The 18652-nt window shown below is 52.8% G+C and overlaps 3 protein-coding genes across 4 annotated transcripts in view; 1 reads left to right on the top strand and 2 right to left on the bottom strand.

Annotated features, from left to right (window-relative positions):
- Positions 1-74: 74 nt before the first annotated feature.
- On the bottom strand, positions 75-4575 carry ALG3 (ALG3 alpha-1,3- mannosyltransferase). The gene is made up of 9 exons (XM_037071013.1): positions 4370-4575; positions 3079-3178; positions 2835-2982; positions 2569-2729; positions 1957-2077; positions 1343-1548; positions 1110-1186; positions 456-600; positions 75-314 (listed from the first exon to the last, which is right to left on the bottom strand). Exons 1-9 carry the CDS (start codon positions 4563-4565, stop codon positions 152-154), a joined length of 1317 nt encoding a protein of 438 aa, XP_036926908.1. The 5' UTR covers positions 4566-4575; the 3' UTR covers positions 75-151.
- A 568-nt stretch (positions 4576-5143) lies between these two features.
- The window catches only part of ECE2 (endothelin converting enzyme 2), a 31294-nt gene continuing 17785 nt past the window's right edge, over positions 5144-18652 (top strand). The window contains exons 1-3 of one of the 2 annotated variants that reach the window (XM_037071007.1): positions 5166-5518; positions 10753-11036; positions 11524-11997. In XM_037071007.1, the coding sequence (XP_036926902.1) occupies positions 5323-5518; positions 10753-11036; positions 11524-11811 (768 nt within the window). In that variant the 5' untranslated portion in view covers positions 5166-5322 and the 3' untranslated portion in view covers positions 11812-11997. Of the gene's footprint in view, positions 5519-10752; positions 11037-11523; positions 11998-18652 lie in introns of those variants that run through there. The other variant, XM_037071008.1, reaches the window with a different exon arrangement.
- Positions 12590-14605, bottom strand: CAMK2N2 (calcium/calmodulin dependent protein kinase II inhibitor 2). Its single transcript, XM_037071014.1, has 2 exons — positions 14233-14605; positions 12590-13423 (listed from the first exon to the last, which is right to left on the bottom strand). The coding sequence occupies exons 1-2, from the start codon at positions 14399-14401 to the stop codon at positions 13353-13355; spliced, it is 240 nt and encodes a 79-aa protein (XP_036926909.1). The 5' UTR covers positions 14402-14605; the 3' UTR covers positions 12590-13352.

The raw sequence follows: 18652 nt of genomic DNA, 5'->3' as shown, positions 1-18652 counted from the left end.
CCTGAATGAGTTATCTTCCATGTGCATGCCCCTCACAACCTGGTCTAGGCACCTCTATGTAGGCTGCACAGAAGTGGACTTGGTAAGGTTTATTGGGAAGCGCACAGAGTCCATCCACACCCAGGGTCCGAGAATGGGGAAGAGGTGGATCTCAGTGGGCTTTCTTGCTGTGAGAGATGCTCTTGGGGAAGGGCTGGGGGCCCAGCCAGAGCTGCAGCAGGATGACAGCATGGCATATGTGCAGGGCAGCAGAGCTGCACGACGTGGATGGGTATGTGTTCCAGGAGAGCTCAATAAGTCCCAGCACCAGCAACCTGGAGATGAGAAATACACTCCAGGTTTTGTCCAGTTTCTAGGCCCCAGCCCTTTAGCTCACCCCAGCCCCTCCGTGGTCATGGCCGTGGGACAAAGAGCTCCCTGATCCTTCCCCTCCCCTGGGTCATCCCACCCAGTACCTGAGCAGGTGTGTGAGCCAGCGTGCCGGTGTGGCCCACAGGAGGTAGGGCAGTGTGTGGAAATACCAGACGTAGAACTGGTAGTGGAGAGAACGGCTGAAGCAGATGCCAATGAAGTTGGAGGTGAAGAGGATAGAAACAATCTGTATGCAGTGGTCAAGGCCAAGGGCAGGAGCTGAAGGGGCAGGAATTGGGGGTGGGGTGGGGGCAGGCAGGGAGGTTCCAAAGCAGAAGGGTAAAAGTTTGGGGGTCAGATAGCCCCCCTGCTTCTACCATTCCCAGATGCATATTTTTGGATATGCATCTTTTTCTCCCTTCCCCTCTCTAAAAAATAGATTAATAAATAAAACATTAAAAAAATGTTATAGAGTGTATATGTTATAGAGTGTATATATATCTCTCAGTATAATGCCAGGCAGAGGACGAGCACTCATAATCACTCAGTAATATTTAAAATTAAGAATAAATATGTTTAAATATGCAAATGCTCAGGACAGTGTTTGGTACAGAGCAGGAGCTCTAAGCAAGGGCCCTGTGGCTACTACTAGTGCTTCTTTTTCTCTCCATGTCACCAGCCATCCAGGGCTACCTGACCAGGGACCCTATCTGCACCTGGAGATGGCAATACTTACCTTCCCATGATTTAAAGGATATGGTTGGGTGTGAGGGGCTGGGGTGGAACCTTCCTTTTGGAGGGATCCTTCAGCAGCGACAGGATACTTTCTCCCGTCCTGGAGAGACGCCATTCAGACATCCATCAAGCCCCCGTCATGGGACAAGCTCTAAACTCACTTCCATGAGCTCAACGTCTTCCCCCAAGCAGCCCCAAGGCCCAGGCCCATCACTCCTCCCCCAACTGTGCTGGTGGCACTGCTCCCCTTTCTCACCTGTGCCACCTGCACAGAACGAAGAATGAGAGCAAGGTGAGGTGGGTGGCTAACAGTGCCAGATGGAAGGCACGATGCAGGAACAGGGTCTCGGGGAGGAAGCGCCAGTTCACTGTCCAGCGGAAGAGAAACTGGCGGCCAAGGTCAAAGGAGCGGGATAGGTAACCGATGGGGTTCTCCAGCAGGAAGGGCAGCCCCAACACCACCTGAGGACGGGTGTGATGTCAGCAGAGCTGCCCAGGCTCCCCTCCAGCCTTGTGCTGGTCAAGGGAGTGGGAACAGGGCAGAAGTCTCAGAGGTTTCTTAAATCCCATTAAAAATAGCAAGAAAGCCAGCCTCCCTCTCTTGCCTGCCAAAGTCTGGGGCCAAGGAAGCCGAGGATGCTGGTAATAACAGTGGTTTAAGTCATAAATGGGCAGAGCTAGAAAGGCCCTAAGAGACCATCTAGTTCAACCTTCTTATCTTACAGCTAAAGAAACCAAAGCCCAGAGAAGTAGTGCCTGCCCAGCCCAGAATCAACTCCAAAACCATTGTCTCTTGGCTTTGACGAAGTCTCAAGGTGAGAAGAGTGGCCTCCCCTTCATTAAAAAGGGGAAGGAGTAAGGTGGGAGTACCTGTAGGACAGCACAGATGCCCAACTTGGGGAGGGCCCCACGGAGGCCAAATTGTGTGAGGAGAAGGAACAGTAACCCAGGGGCAAAGAGGAGCACATTCATCTTCACAGAGACTGCCAGGCTAGGGTGGGTAGAAGAGAGGAAGGGTGGAGATCAGCCCCAGGGCCATGCATCCCACCAAAAGATGCATGCCCCCCGCCCCCAACCATCATAGCAACCCCTCCCCTTGACCACCAAGCTCCAGGATAGGGCCCACACTCAGAACTGCTGGGGGAAAGGTAAGGTAGCCTGGAAGGAGGCTGGGGGGATAGGGAGTAGATATCTAGTTTCTATGCCCAGACTGAGCAAGCAAACATATACTGAGTATTAAGAATGTTCAATGACCAACACCAAGAACAGATGCTGTCTGGAAGGAAGAGAGGATGGGAAGAGGGGATGCGTATGTTGTGGGTTGGAGTGGAGACTTTCTACAGATCCTGGACTCCCCTACCAGGGCCCTGACTGACCTATATTGTCTGGCCACTCCCTTACTCCCTCTGCTGCAGAAAATCGGGAAGAAAGTAAGGGAAATACAAAAAGTAACAAAGGGGACCAGGTGGGTGGGATGTTGACCTGAAACAGCAGCAACCCCAGCCCCAGCGCTGGGCCAGCAAAAGGTTGATACTGAGGAAGAGCAGCGCCATAGCTACTGGGTCATTGAAGAGCCGCAACACAAAGATGGAGTGGACACGGTAAGAGGCGCAGCACATGAAGAAAAAGACGAAGGGAGGTACCTAAGAGGTGGGCAAAGTGGGGAAGGTCAGATCACCAACCCACAGCCATCACCACACTGCAGCCCTCCCAGGTTAGGGACCCAGGTCCTGGTATTGTGGACTCACCTTGCAGGTCTGGTGGTAGATCAAAAAAACAAGCAGCAAGGTGGCCAGGTAGAGCACAGCAAAGATATGCTGGGCCATGCGGATGTCAGTGCCCTGGCCAGTGACATAGTACAGCCCCATAAAGATGTACACAAAGCCAGCTGGGTACCTGAAAGATGAGAGGGAAGTGAGTCTGGGTGAGGCTACCCAGCCTGGTATCTAGTCAGCCCCTCACACCCTCGCTGAATCTCCTGTCTCCACTCACACCAGAGGTCCAGTGTCACCCTGCAATTGGGTATAGTCATAGGTGCCATTGATGACGCCCTCTACCTCAGCCATGTAGGCCTTCCAGTCAATCTCTGTATCTGGAAAAGGAAAAAATGGTGTGGTTACTTTCAAGTCCAGAACTTTTCTGCTCTCGAGACCTCCAGCCCATCAAAGTACAGAACTCCAGTTCATTCTCAGAACTTCTTTCACAGCCTCTGACCTAAATGCATACCTGACATTCTTTGGGTGAACCCAGGCACCTCAAACGCAATACGTCTGTGATTGAACTTATAATCCAGTCCAAACCTGCTCCCCTTCCTGGATTCCATGAATGGCATCACCAACCTCCTAGCTGCCCAGGCCATAAACCCTGAAACTTCTCCTTCATTTCTAAACCCCACTTACCTCATCCTGTCTATTCTTCATTCTACATATATCTACTGTCTCATCCTTCTCTACTATTACATACCCAAATTTGGGCCTAACATAACCTGTACCCTGAATTGTGCAAGAGCTTCCTAATTAGGCTCCCAGCTTCCACTTGCACCCTACCGCAATGTATTTGCCACCCTGCAACCAGGAGCTCTTCCTATAATAGAAATCATTTCATGTCCCTCTGCTTAAAACCCTTCAACGATTCCCAAGGCTCTTTAAATAAAGATCAACCTCTATTATTCCCATTTTTAGAAGAGTACTCTATGAATTATTGAGGTTAAGTGACTAGCTAAAGATCAGTGAGCTGGAAGGGTAGAGTTGAGATTGGAATTTATAGGATCCTGGATTCTTAACTACCATGCTAACTAACTATGTCCTTAACACAGTTTAGACTCCTTTATGATCTGGTCTCTCAACTTCTTCAATCTCACTTCTTAGTATTACCCTCACTTAAGGTCTATGTTCCACCGCTAAAAAAGACCCCAGAATTGGGCAGATTAGACCCAGCTGGGGAACACTCGGAGACGAGCAGTAGCAGCAGTACATTAACTTGGACTGAGGTCTTCTGCCTTCCAGGCTGATATACTTTCTCGACCCGGCCGGCTGTACCTTCTGGGCAGAGGGCCAGTCTCTAGGATTGCCCCTTCCGTCATGGGGGAGGGATTAAGATTAGGGTTGGTTTTCTGTGGAGTAGGCTTAGAATCTGGGGCAAAAGATACGGGTCTGTAATTGATGACTAAGTGGACCTGGGTCTGGGTTTTGGCTCCGAATCCAAGTCCCGGTTAAGTGAGGAGTTCGGTTCTACCTCCCTCCCGCCTTCTCCGCTTCCCTCCCCTCCCCCTCGGCGCACTCACATGCCACCCTGTGAATGACCCAGAAGGTGATGCCCACCTCCGCCAGGCAGAGGCAGGCAGCCACCAGCAGCGTGTAGCGCGGCTCCAGGAGCAACAGACGCCGCTCCTGCCAGGCGCGGCGCAGCCACTGCCCGCAGCGCCCCGCCACCCGGGATGCGGGTCCTGCCCGAGCGCGTTTCCGCACACCCGCCGCCATTTTGACGGTGCGCTGCTTGTGTGAGCCTGCCGCTCTGGAAACCGGACCCTTTGGCACTTAGGTTCCGCTCCGAGCGCCGGTTGTTGTAACGCACCGAGCGTCGACTCTTTTCGAGTTCTTATTTACTACACTAAAATTTACTTTTTTATGCATCGCTTTCTGCTAACGGACTGCACTCTCTCTACGAGCAAAAATGGTCTTATTCCTCAGTATATAAAGATGGATCGAACGTTTGACCAGAAAAGCAACGTTCCTGTCGGCGCCCTTACCACCCGTTCCGGCCCAGCATAAGGTTCGCTTGTATTGAGAATATCTGTGTTCATGCTGGTCTTTCCTGGAGGGCAAGACCTGTGTCTTCGTCCCTCCCGCCATCCCTCAGAGCCTTCCAAATGCTCAAAACTGGGGAAGCGGATCTTTCATATTTAATGGAAAGGGCCGTTCAAATTGAAAATATGAGAGGGAGCAGTGATAAACCCAAGTATGACACTGTGAAGTGATTCTCAGAAGGTAGTGAGAAATACAACAGGAAGATTCAGAGTGTGGACAACGTAAATTCCCCAGCCGGAGTCTTCTTCAAAGAGCGCTTAAGCAGAGGACGGAAGTTCCACGTGTTTATGTTGGGCAACCGCATTTGGGGGCGGAGACACAAAAGGCTGCACCTCCTACCAAATTCCACCATTCCGACTGGCTGCTTGAGGGAGCCAAGCCCCACCTAAACAGGCAGACAGACTGCCCCAGAGGCCCCGCAGCAGCAAGCATGGCCTCTTCCAGGTCCCCCGAGTCCCTGCCGGAGTTACCAGAACAGAACTGCGAATACCGAGACGTTCAGTACTGGGACAAGCGCTACCGAGGCTCGGCGGACTCTGCTCCCTACGAGTGGTTCGGGGACTTTGCCTCTTTCCGTGCCCTGTTAGAGCCGGAGTTGCGGCCGGAGGACCATATCCTCGTTCTAGGTGGGTATTCCTGGCGCTGCCCAGCTCAGGTGGAGCTTCCTGGTCCGGCTCCGTCTCGGCTCTCACTGTTCACTTTCCTCGCGTCCATCTGCCCCTCTCTGAGGACGCCTTAGTCAGGAGCCAAGATCCAGTACCTTCAGAATCTGGGCAGTATTTAGCCAGGGCAAACAGGACCCAAGAGAGTCTTAGTTTTCTATCCACCCCAAACCTCCCGAGAAAACCAGTCTCTGAATCTGAGCGGGGTAGATGACCCAGAGCCCCGTTCGGGACCCTTTCTCGGCGGGCAGCCCCGAGCACTGGATCGCTCAGAGGTTCTAGTTCAAGTTCCAGCGCTAGTTGACTCTGCGGCTTAGGACAAGTCGTGAACCCGTTCTGAGCCTCGGATTCACGGTTAGAAATGGAACTGCGAACTCCTTTCGGATAACACACATGCGGGCACCTGGAGTACAATGCCGGCAGCTGGAGCACAATGCCGGCAGCTGGAGCACAATGCCTACCACTTTTCTGTTTGTGCCGATGGGCACTGGGAGCTATTGTTACCTAATTATCACTTTCCAAACTCTAAAACTTGGTCCTATGCCTGCGTGCAGTGAGGGTGAAGACAGCGCCCTCTAAGGTTAGAGAGGATGTTGCGGCGGTGATTGGTGAGATTCCTCGAGCAGCGATTTTTTAGCCGTTTTCATCTCATGTCACACATAAACTAATTACTAAAATTCTGAGGCACACCAAAAATATATAATATTTTTTGCTAGTCTGACCAAAGAGGTATAATTTTGATTCATTCACACCAGAAGGCTCTTGTGTTGGCTGTCAAATTTTTGTATTTGACAGTAAGGGAAAAGGAGGTCAGTGTCCCCGACTAAATAGTCAGGTATTGCATATTTTTTAAATTCTTGTGGTACACCAGTTGAAAAATTGCTGCTCAAGAGGAACAGGTAGTGGGATGCAAGAGTTCCAGCTATCCCATCGGGGTAGGAGTGGGTTCTCTCCCACTCCTAGTCTTTGGGGCTCTAGAGAAATGGGTTTCCTTCCAATTATAGTTTTTATATATTTTGGTATTTGTAAGAGCATATATATGTTTAAATGCAATATTTCATATATAAGACATCTGTAATACAGTATGAAAAGTGTAAATAATAAATCTATTATGTATGTGTATACCATACTCAGTTTGAAAATATAACATTCCTAGGATTAGAAAGGAAGTATAGCCCTGGCTGGTGTAGCTCAGTGGATTGAGCGCTGCTCTCCCAGCCGAAGGGTCACCTGTTCGATTCCCAGTCTAGGGCACATGCCTGGGTTATGGCCAGGTCCCCAGTAGGGGGCGCCCAAGACTCAACCACACATTGATGTTTATCTCCTTCCTTCCCTTCCCCTCTCTCTAAAAATAAATAAATAAAATCTTTTAAAAGAAAGGAAGTATGACCTAGTGCTTAAGAACTTGGATCCTGGAGGCAGCTAATTATGTTGGAATCTTAGCTGTAGAATAATGGGCAAAAGCATGGAATTAGTGATGTAATCCTGGACAAAATACTTAAATTTCCCTGCCTCCATTTTCTCACCCTTAAAAAAATAAGATTACTTATTTATTGGGTTTTTAAGATGATTGAGTGAATATGAAAGAAACCTAAAACAATGCTTGGCAAAATCAAAAGCCCCATGTATATTCAAGGTTTTCTGTATAGTCCTCCCAAACCTCTTGCCCCCAGAGGTAAAAATTGTTGAATTTTTTGCTCTTAAGCCATTGCATTTATGTATAGATTTACCATAGATGTAAGCTTTAGTGACTGTCCATGATATTGAAATCACCTGGAAAGCTGGACCCCACCCTGAGGTTGTAATCCCACGGACAGTCTAAGGTAGATGCTCAGAATCTGTAGTTTGAATAAGCTGCAGGGTGATTCTCATGCTGGTGATTGGCAGAGTAACACTGCCTTAAAATCTCCTAGATGAGAGGTATCCTTTTCTGGAGAGAGGGGAGAAAAGTCTAAAAATAAAAAAAGGAAAACTTTCCAGGCATTATTCCCAAGATCTAAAAAGAAGACCCACAGTTTGGGGAGTATCTCGTGTTACATTCCACCTCAACAAACAAGCTGAGCACCTGATAGATGCCAGGGAATGTGCCTGGCCCTTTCCAACTTAACTTAATTTTTATGACAACCCTGACTAGTGAGTAATAAGTATTACTAGACTTACTCTACACTAGGGGTCAGTACTATTTCTGAAAATGGCCAAAGTAAATATTTTGAGCTTTGTGGGCAGCTCAGTTTCTGTCACGACTAGTCAGTACTACTGCTGTAGCTGAAAAGCCACCACGGTCAGCTCAAAAGTGAGTGAGAGTAGCTGTGTTCCCGTAGGACGTCATTTTCCAAAACAGGTGGCAAGCTGAATTTGGCAACCCCTGCTCCAGGTCATCATCTGAGATTGGGGCCAGAAGCAAATTCTAAGATTAGGATCTGAGATTTAGAATCTTAGAATTCTAAGATCATGTCCCACTCATTTGTTAGGGATGTGCTCCCAGAAGAAATTGATAAGAGAGTGAGAGGACAGGGAAGGGAAAAAGTCAAGCAGGATCGTGATCACAGGCAGAATTTCCCTGAAGGTAGTTTCAGCCTGAAGAGTCACAGGTGCAGTCTGTTGGAAGCACACACACACCAAACCTTAGGGGCACTCCAGGGGCATCGGGTTGGAGCAGTGACAGTGTCCAGTACTGTTGTGTAGCAAGTAAAGGGTGAAGTAAGGATGCTATCTGACTCCAGAGCTTCTGTTTCTCCCACTACACCATACATATGGGTACACCATACATATGGGCACAGAGAGGCATTTAGAACTCTGCTAAAGCCGGTAAAATGACTGAAGATGGAATGTCACAGCTGAAGGTGAGTGGACCTCTTGAAAACTCGGAAACAGTTTTGCATAGTGGTTTAAGAGCTCTGGTTCTGGCAAAAGACAGGCCTGGATCCAAATTCTGACTCTACTACCATTGGACTGTGTGACCTTGAGCAAATTTCTTCTATACTTTGGACAGCCTCAGTTTTCCCATCTAGAAAATGGTAATGATAAAAACAGTTATCTTCTATACGAAGGTACTTTGAAAATAAGCTGAGAAAATGCTTGGAAATGCATAGCATAGGACCCAGTGTGCAATGACTGTTAGCGATCATTATGATTGAAAATGGGACTCACAGGGGCACTTTATCACAGGCTGTTCAGAGAACGGAGGGTGCCCTGCCTGAGGATTGTGTGTCTGGTCCCTGTGGCTGCTGGAATGTCTTCATAGCAGCGGAATATATATGGCTGTCCCAGCTCTGCCATCATAATGTGTCTCTGATTCTCCCTGCTTGACTTCATGCTCTGCAGGAATCTTCTGATCATAATTTGGCTTCAGTTTGTATTTCCTGTATAGAGAGAAGAGACTACCAGAGGATTGCTTGTCAAGTCCCCATGGTGGCTATTTTCCTTGTTATAAATTACTATTTGTGAATTGGTATTGTGGCTTACACCTCAGTCTCTTGGTGTTGGGAGAGCATCCACATAGCTCTGGACTCTCATGTGATGGGTTTTTGGATCCGACTCAGTTTTTTTCTAGGGCTCTGCTTTCCCAAGGCTCCACCCAGGGGGCGGGGGCCTTCCCAAGCCTCATCTTAGTTGTTAGCCCCAAATCACTGAGGCAGCAGGATTAGAAATCACTACTTTATAAGCGTGACTGTCCCTGTGATCAGATTTTGTTCTTCCTTCGTCTTTGGTGAATTTCTCTTAGAAGATGCCACTCCTTTACCAAGTGGAATAAAGGAAAGATATTTGGGGTTGTCTGCTATTGGGCAGAGCTCTGTGCACATGAGGTCAGGTATAGGGTGGTAAAGGGATTGTGGGTCAGAGAACCCAGTAGGATTTCAGCCTGAACCGAGTTAGGGTCTCTTGTTCAGCCACCCTCACTTCCCATCCCATGTGCTGTATCTACCACAGCTTGCTGTAGAAAGCATGCATTGTGTTTTCTCAGGCGAGACGAGCCTTGCAGGAAGGGGCAGCTGAGGACCAGCCAGCATCCTCTGGGTGCCTGACCTGGGACCAAGCCTTGCTAGATCAGAGCAATCCCCACAGCTGATCCTGTAATTCTCTTCAGGACAAAAATGGGGATTAAAAGCACTCTAATCCCAAGAGCTGGGCATCCCCATGTGGGGCCACCAAGAGCTGTCATCCAGCCCTGTTCTCAGGCTGAGACTGACCACAAGAGGACCCAGAAGACGCCAACAATCTTTAAAGGAAGTCATGCTGTCTGGACTGCAGGTCCACATCCACCCCTCTAACCTCCACCCATGCTTTCACCTGACCCAGCTCTCTTTGGGACTGCTTTTCAGGCATTTCCCACCAGTGTTAAGATTCTTCAAGACTGATTGGTTGTCAGCTTTTCTGAAACCTTTGCCCACTGTACCTAGGTGGGGACAGGGATCATCCTATGTGTTCCCGCAGCCTGTCCTAATGAAACACTCATCACAGTATGTGGCAGTTGCCTGATTACACATCTGTTCCTCCCACCGAAGTATGAGCTCCTTAGGGTCAGGGACTCTTACTTATTAGCAGAGCCCAATACGTGGTGCTCAGTACACAGAGGAATTATGGGAGATCAGCTACACTGTGTCCCCGCCCTAGCTTCCCGCCTAGTTTCCCCTTCCCTTGTTAACTCTGCCTTGGAAGCCAAAAGTAGGATAATAACCCCTAGTGAGCCTTCCCAGAGGTTCTCTGAGAGGTAAGATATTAGGAAAATACTAATGATATCCTAATAATATTATGATCTTAATGATGCCAATATGATTCCATTCTGCACTGAGAAAACCGAGGCTCCATGTTGAGTGACTTGCCAAGGAAGTGTGACTGGGAACGTCACAACCCGGGTTTTTGAACTGCATTCAGAGCTTCAGCTGCTCTCCAGCTGTTTAGTTCTTAAATTCAGTGAGCACATCCTGCCTGTAGGCTGTCTTGTCTTCATTTTTCTGAATAGGAAATGCAAGTTCCTACTGCCACACAGCTAGGAATGATAGAGCCAGGATATGTGCCCACACCTGCATGGCTGCAAGCCTCCTGCTTTCTTCTGGACCTCAGTCTGGACATGCTGTTTCTCCCTCAGTACAGGAAGGTTTGGGCTGGGAGACAATTGGCCATGAGTGGGCGGATAATTGGAAGGGGAGAACCAGAGCTAACCTAGCCCTTTTGCCACCCACCTTTTCTCACCTCAGGCTGTGGGAACAGTGCCCTGAGCTACGAGCTGCTCCTCGGGGGGTTCCCTGATGTGACCAGTGTGGACTACTCATCAGTAGTGGTGGCCGCCATGCGGGCTCGCTATGCCCATGTGCCCAAGCTGCGCTGGGAGACCATGGACGCGCGGGCACTGGGCTTTCCCGATGGCTCCTTTGATGTGGTGCTTGAGAAGGGCACGCTGGATGCCCTGTTGGCTGGAGAACGGGATCCTTGGACCGTGTCCTCTGAAGGGGCCCACACCGTGGACCAGGTGCTGAGTGAGGTGAGCGAGCATCAAGAATGGAGGGCAAACCAAGAGGTGGGGATGAGGGGTTGAGGTCTCAGGAGACTGGATGAACTCAGAATCCAGAAGGACACATGGTTTGGGGCACTTACTCTCACGATTGTGGTTACCTGAGGAAGAGTTATGCTGGGTCAAGATTATAGGAGGCTGGAGTGGTCAGACTCACAGAGGCTGATGATTGGCTATTGGGTTGCCATAAGGATGAGGTAGAAGCCAGGTTCCAGAGTGGGAGGGTGAGCAGTTGGCAAGACAGCAGTATCCCTGACCTGACATCACTCCCATGCTCCTTCCTGTCTAGAGTATAGCCTGACCCCCATGGAATGACCAGGGGCATGGAAGGAGGCTCACTCTTTTACCGTGGAGAATGGGATGTAGGGTAGTAGCTGGGAGGGCATCTGGGGCAATACTGACCTTTGAGAATCTGGAGACAGACTCCTCACCAATGACTTCTCTGTCTGCCTTGCAGGTGAGCCGAGTGCTGGTCCCTGGGGGCCGGTTCATCTCGCTGACCTCTGCGGCTCCACACTTTCGGACTAGACACTATGCTCAAGCCCATTATGGCTGGTCTCTGAGGCATGCAACCTACGGCAGCGGTTTCCACTTCCATCTCTACCTCATGCGCAAGGGCGAAGAGCTTAGTGTGGCCCAGCTGGCCCTGGGAGCCCAGATCCTGTCACCCCCCAGGCCTCCCACCTCACCCTGCTTTCTCCAGGACTCAGATCATGAGGACTTCCTCAGTGCCATTCAGCTGTGAGGCCAGAAAAATGGTCCTCGAACCCTCCCTACCTTTCTGCCCTAGACTCCTTAGGTTGTAATTCCTGACTCAGGGGTTAGGGTTCTGTCCAAGGTGCTCACATCCCAAGGGCCTGATGCTTAAGATAGAGCCGGTGGAAGCAACCCAACATGAAACAATATAGCTCAGGCTGAATTACATCCCAAATCCCAGGTTTATGGCTTCCTTCTTAGGCTCCACAGATCCCTCCTGGGCTTCCCCAGCCACGTCTCCCACCATGCTGATCTACCTCAGCCCCTCTGCATGCCAGCCGGACCCAGAGGCCTGCATCCCTAGGACATGTTATTGTCCCCCATTCAACCTGGGTTCATCCACAGAAGGTCGCAGACTTTGAATCTAAATTGCTTTACAATTCTAACCCTAGCTCCAGCCTCAACTCTAGTGACCTTTCCTGCTCTGGTTTTATCTTTACCCAAGAATGCCTGCTTGTACTTGGCAACACTCCCCTACCAGAAACATGCACCTGGGATTCTCAAGTATCACCCCCCTCCCCAAAAGGCAGTGGAGCCTCTTTGGCCTGGCTCCTGAGCAAACTGAAGCAGGGGACACACGCACACAGGAAGGTCTGTGTTTATTCACACACTCCCAGTACAGTGAGGATGAAGGAACATTTACAAAGGACAACCCTGGGTTGAGAACATCTCTAGGGCCACAGGTGTCATCCGAGGGTGCAGAGCAGCCCCCTTTGGGGTTCCCAGGGGCAAGGTGCAGGGGTCCAAGGTGCAATCAGACCTGGACCCTTGGAAGATGATACCTTGAGGGAAGGGGTCTGCCAGAGAGCCGCCTGGGGTCAGGCCTGTGCAGACTGGCCATGTGTTTGTTGCCATGTTGGGGGCTTGTCCATTCCCACCCTCAACACTCGTCCTACCTGCCAGGCGCAGAAGAGCAAGGACGAGACGGAGGGGGAAGGGCGCTAACCATGAGGGGAGCCAGTAAACAAAGAATCGGATATAAAAATACAAATGTGCTGAGGAAGTCCCTTAGAAATAGGCTGGGGCTGGGGTCACGCCAGACAGGGTTGGGGGCGAGGAGCGGCCTGGAGGGGTGGGCCGAGCTGAGGTGGGTGGGAAGCTCATGCAAATAAACGCAGCCAAACAGCCCCGGCCACACACGGCCGGGCGCCGGCGGGAAGCCGGGTCTTCCGACCCGACCGGCCGGAGAGGGGCGGGGCGAGGGAGCCGTGCGGGAGGGGCTGGGTCCGGGCCGCGGGGCTCCGTCCGTTCCGGTGAGCGGGGTGGGGCTGCGGCCCGAGGTTCTAAAGTGCATGAGCGCGGCGGTGGGCTCCGGGCCGGTCCGCGCCGCCGCCGCCGTGGTGCTGAAGCGGACAGCTCCGGAGTGCCTGGCGACGGAGGCAGCGGCTCTGGCCGGGCGGCGGTGCGGCCCTGCAGCCCCCGCCCGCGGGCGCCTGGGCCGGGGCGGGGGGCGCCGGCAGCCGCATAGCCTGCCCGCGCGCCTGGCCGCTGCGAGGCGGGGCCCGGAGTCGGCCGCCCGAGCCCGCGCGTCTACACTCCGGACGGCGGCTTCTCCCCCATCCCCTTCAGCACGTCGTCTATCCGGTCATCTTCGATCACCACTGCGCAGGGAGAAAGCGCGTCAGCCGCGCGGCCTCGGGGGGCGGCGGGGACGAGCCCCGCGGCCCGGCGACGCCCCTCGACCCCCCGTGCCCACCCCAGTCGAACTCTCCCGCCGACCCGGCTCTCACGGCCTCCCTCCCGGGGCAGGAACGCCCCCTCTCCCCGGGGCTGCGGCCCTCCGACCTCCCCGTCCGCCTGACCTCTCCTGCACCCGAGCTGAACCGGAGCCTTTGTGCTCTTGGGACCCCCTCTTCACCCCTCACTGCGGCTGACCCCTCCCTCACCCGGAATCTCCGGTTGCCCCGACCCTCTTCCCAACCCGACCCGCTCGCCGCTGGGACCCTTCTTCCAGTCCTGGCACCAGCAGAGCCCCTTCCCCGTTTAAAGAGCCGAGACACCTGAGCCCCGGGCCCTCCCGGCCTCTCTTAGATCGGACGCCCCTCCCCGCCCGAAGGCTCCTCGGTGGGATCCACCGACTCGGCGTTTGAGCCTGAAGGAGCGGCCCGTGGCCCGCGGTTTCCCACTTCCAGGCGGCCCCGAGTGCCCCGGCCGGCCCCTCCCCCTCGCCGGGGGCCGGGCTCCACTTCCCGAGGTGCGGAGCGTCGAATCCGGGGCACTGCGTTCCCGGGAGAGGGGAAGCGGGGAGCAACACTGCAGTGGGGACCCCCCCCCGCCACCCCGGCCGGCGAGCGGCCGGCTGCGCTGCTCTGCGGCAGGAGCCGCCGCCGGTTGTCGGGGAAGCGCAGCCAGGAGGCGCCCGACGGAGGGTTTCTGGGTCAGGCGGTAGCTCCGGGGCCCGGCCGCGTACCTCTCTTGGCTCGGCCGATCTGGCCCAGCTTGGGGGGTCGCTTGGCTTGGTTGCCCGCAAAGAAGGAGTTGGTGTCTTGGAGGCGACAGCTGAAGGAGAGGTCGGAGCCCTCGGGGTCGGCGCCGAAGCGGCCCATCTTGTCCTCACTGTAGGGCAGGATCTCGGACATGGCGGGCGCGGGGTGGGCGCGGGACTGCGGCGGGGCGCGGACGGCGGGCTGGCTGCCGGACCGGCCCTAGCTCACCAGGCGAGCCGGCGGAAGGATGAAGTCATGCAGCATCCGGGGCTGCGGGGCCAAGCGGGGCCTCCTCCCCCGCGCCTCCGCCTCCCGGGCCGCTGGGCAGGCGGCGGCGGCGGCGGCGGGGACCGGGCGGGGGCGGCGCGCGGGAGGCGGGGGCGGGGGCGGGGGCGGCGGCGGCGGCGAGAGCGGAATGACGATGAGCGCCCGACTGCGGCAGAGCGCGGCGGGCGGGGCGCGGCGGAGGCGGGGCGGGCACCGGCCACGGAGGAGAGGCGGGGCCGGGGGGTGGGCATCGGGAGGACCCGAGGATGCGAGACTCGCAGGGAGGGGGAGGGGCGGCTGTGGGAGGGTCGGGCAGGATGGCGGGAGCGGTGGCCGGACGAAGGGCACTGGCCTGCGGTGCAAAATCTGGCACGAGAGGCGGGACGGGAGGTGGTGGCCGGAGCCACCGGGCGCCAGAGAGGCGAGAGACTCCGAGAGCCTAGCAGGTGGGAGCGGGAATCCGCGCGCAGGTCAGGGCCGGAAGGCGGGAACTAGTCTGGCACTCGATTTGGGGCGGAACGCTAGAGAATCGCGTGTCGGGTGCGGTGTGTGGTTTTCTCGGATCCGCAGCACTGTGGAAGGGCGCAGACCCGCGGGAGCTGTGCTCGCGGTTGGCGCGCTCCGGTGTCGGGCTGCGTGCGGGAGTCCGTGCTTCCCTGACCGCCCCTGCGTGTCGGCCTCTGCCCATCTGTACGTCAGTCTTTCTCTAATGCGTCCGTTTTGTCTGTCTCTGTGCCCCATATTTCTTTGTGTTACGGTCCCTGTTTACGCCTGCCTGGTACCTGTTCCACGCTCAGTTCCTGTACCTATATGCTTCATCTCCCGAGTCTCCTTGTGTCTCTCGGTCTTACCGTGCAGAGGTCTCGGTGACTGGGCCGGTTGGCGCTCGCCAGGGCAAATGCCCACCCCGAGCCCTGCTGCTGGAGCCTATACTCGCGCTCAAAGCGTCTGCCGCGCCCTGCGCTTTCGCGGCCCCAGGTGCCCGCGGGCACTGCGGGAAGAATGAATGGTGGTGGCGTGGAGGGGGGCGCCCTGGCTGCAGATGACGCGGGAAAGCCCGGGGCGCCTGAGGACACCGTGAGAGTGGGCGTGGGTCCAGGGGTAGAAGGGGAGGGACAGAGGGCACCTCCCCAAGCCCTCATTGAAGGGGATCACGTGACAGGCCTCACCTCACCAACGGGAATACACCCTCTTCTCACCCGGGCTCCCCAGACGGGCGCTCAGCTGCGGCGTCACCTGCTTGCTGGTGCTCAGAGGTGCAATCACTTGCTGCAGTCACTGGCTTTGGGGTGGCGGGGGGAGTGGTGTCTCTCGATCTCTTACAGTGATAAAGGTAATAATCATTCCAGACGTTCAGTACACTCTAGAGTTCAGCGCACTATTGAGGCAGAGAGGGTTCTCCACAGTCACTGGAGCATTTTATCCCCCACCCCAACACACGCAGCTAGTGAGGCTGCCTGCTGCTGGACGTCCTTCCTCCAACAGCTCACCAAGTGTTAGTCCCTGGAACACAGAGTGGAATACGGTGGTGGCTGCCTCGCAGGGACCAGGAATTGGCCGGGGTCGGGGGGAGGTTTGCCAGGGGATACCTCTCTGCAAGCCTCACTCAAGGCCCCAGGTCTGGGGGCCCATCCCTATCAAGCCCTCTTCTGCTGTGTCCTAGTCTCTAAGATAAGGGCAGAAGCAGGAGAGAGAAGCCCACCTGGAGAGAGAGGCGCCGGAAGACCTGGGAGGACAGAAGAGGCTAGAGCTCAGGATCTCTGGGAGCGAGTCCGGAAATCCCACCCCCACTGCGGGTTGTGTAGCCATGGTCCCGACGCTGGTTCTACCACTTTCTTTGCGACCTTGAACTGAAGGCTCCATTATTATAGTAATATTTTAGGAAAATGCGGAAAATCACACAAACCCTTTGAATACACATATCCTTCCAATCTTCTCATGCATTTAAATAATATGTGTACCTCTCTGTGCCTCCATGTTCTAGTTTGAAGCACAGAGACGATAGAGCCTGTATTAGGGAAAGATTTGGAAATGAAATTGTCCTGAGGTGAAGTGGGTTGTCTCAGGAGGAATGAGCTGCCCCTCACTCAACGTGCTAAAGGAGCTGGGAGATTTCTTACCAAGGAGGAGGTGAGAGCAGTGGGTGAGGAATTGAAACAATTCTCTTTTCACCCCCAAGAATGAAGGATATTGGAGAAATAACAACTTAACTTGGAATCCATTTGGTTGGCTTTTTTTATCTTTAAAGAGAGAGAAAGAGAAACATCAATTTGTTTTTCCACTTATTATACATTCATTGGTTGATTCTTGGATGTGCTATGACAGGGGACTGAACCTACAACCTTGATGTATCAGGACAACACTCTAACAAATTAAGCAACCCTGCCAGAACCAGTTAGTTTCTTAAATATTCTTATTCCTGTCCCTGCTATGCATGCTCGCTCATGATTAAAGCAAACGGCCTAAAAATGGTAAAGATGTAGCAATATATAAGCTTCTATTATGTGATAAAAATGTTGGGGGAGTTCTTTAAATTGTGGTCCCCTGTTTAAAGCTCTGATGTTCTAGCCCTGGCTGGGTAGCTCAGTTGGTTGCAGTCTTGTCCCATGCACCAAAGGTTGTGGGTTCAATCCTCAGTCAGGGCACACACATAGGTTGCAAGTTTGATTCCAGGTTAGGGCACATAGGAGAGTCAATCAATCATTGTTTCTCACATCAATGTCTTTCTCTCTGTCTCTTTCTCCTCCTTCCTTCTCTCTCTAAAATCTACAAACAATCCTTAGATGAGGTTTTTAAAAAAGTTTATATATTTATCTTTAGAGGAGAAGGGAAGGAGAGAAGGAGAGAGATATCAATGTATGGTTACCTCTCATGAGTCCCCTGCTGGGGAGTGGCCTGCAACCCAGTCATGTGCCCTGACTGGGAATTGAACCGCGATCATGTGGTTCGCAGGCCCGTGCTCAATCCACTGAGCTACACCAGTCAGGGCTTAGATGAGGATTTAAAAAAAATTCTGATGTTCTACATCCTGCCCGTGAGAAAAAATGCATTCTCAAAACTAAAATGAAATAAAATTTGCGTGGCATTTTGTGATCGTGTTTTGAATTTCTCAACTGAAAGTCCCTCAAAGCCAGGTGGACTCAATCCTTATGTTCTAAACAGAATAACATACCTTTTTTTAAAAAAAAATATTTTATTCATCCATCTTTTAGAGGGGAAGGGAAGGAGGAAAGGAGAGAAACATCAATGTATGGTTGCCTCTAATGAGTCCCCCACTGGGAACTGGCCTGCAACCCAGGCATATGCCTTGACTGGGAACTGAACCGCGATCGTGTGGTTCGCAGGCCCGCGCTCAATCCACTGAGCTGTACCAGCCAGGGCAGAATAACATACCTTTTGATGTTTGAATATTGATAACATTTTTATTCAAGTGGAAACTATAGGTCTGTGTAGTAGGTTGAATAAGATCCCCCCCTAAAATTCATGTCCACTCGGAACCTCAGAATGTGATCTTATTTGGAAATAGGGTCTTTGCAGATGTAATTGCTTAAATTAAGAGGACGCCATACTGGATTTTAGTGGGCCCTACACTGAATCACTGCTGTCTTTACAAGAAGAGGACAGATGCATAAAGACACATGCACACAGGGAAGAAGTTCAGGTGGGGAAGCAGAGATAGGAGCGAGACAGCTGCAAGCCAAGAAACACCAAGGATTGCTGGGAGCTCCTGGGAGATGGAAGAGGCAAGGAAAGCTGCCTCTCTAGAAACTTCTGAGGGAATACGGCCCCGCTGCTACCTTGATTATGGACTGGTCGCCTCCAGAACTGTGAGTTTGTTTCTGTTTGAAGCCACCTGGTTTGTGATACACGGTTACAGCATTCTTAGGAAACTAACACAGCCTGTTACAAATATTTTTGGGGTAATTTTCTTACATCTCTCATGACCATGTTTCACCTTCCTTTAACTCTTCTCTGGGGGTCCTTGGCTCCCACCCTATTCACTCAAAGGAGCCCACATCATAAGAGTATTTCTTGGATTCATTCATTCTATTAGCAGGAGCTGACAAATCACAAGAAACAAGGGAGGCAGATTTGAGTGGATTGACATGGTGAGATCTCCAAGGCCTGCCAAAGTAT

Source organism: Sturnira hondurensis, unplaced genomic scaffold (assembly GCF_014824575.4).
Source record: "Sturnira hondurensis isolate 20B ecotype Veracruz unplaced genomic scaffold, ASM1482457v3 Scaffold0019216, whole genome shotgun sequence".
NCBI lineage: Eukaryota > Metazoa > Chordata > Mammalia > Chiroptera > Phyllostomidae > Sturnira > Sturnira hondurensis.
Note: the sequence above shows the minus strand (reverse complement) of the source record. Positions and strands in the feature narration are given on the sequence as shown.

Excerpts from the sequence above, each read along its gene's own strand:
- ALG3 (XM_037071013.1), bottom strand. The coding sequence starts at position 4,565 with ATGGCGGCGGGTGTGCGGAAACGCGCTCGGGCAGGACCCGCATCCCGG. Across the intron at positions 2,078-2,568 it reads TGGGGTTGCTGCTGTTTCAG|CCTGGCAGTCTCTGTGAAGA; the intron begins GTCAACATCCCA and ends TACCCACCCTAG. Across the intron at positions 601-1,109 it reads CCAGCCCCTCACACCCAACC|AGATTGTTTCTATCCTCTTC; the intron begins ATATCCTTTAAA and ends ACCACTGCATAC.
- CAMK2N2 (XM_037071014.1), bottom strand. The coding sequence starts at position 14,401 with ATGTCCGAGATCCTGCCCTACAGTGAGGACAAGATGGGCCGCTTCGGC. Across the intron at positions 13,424-14,232 it reads GATCGGCCGAGCCAAGAGAG|TGGTGATCGAAGATGACCGG; the intron begins GTACGCGGCCGG and ends CTCCCTGCGCAG.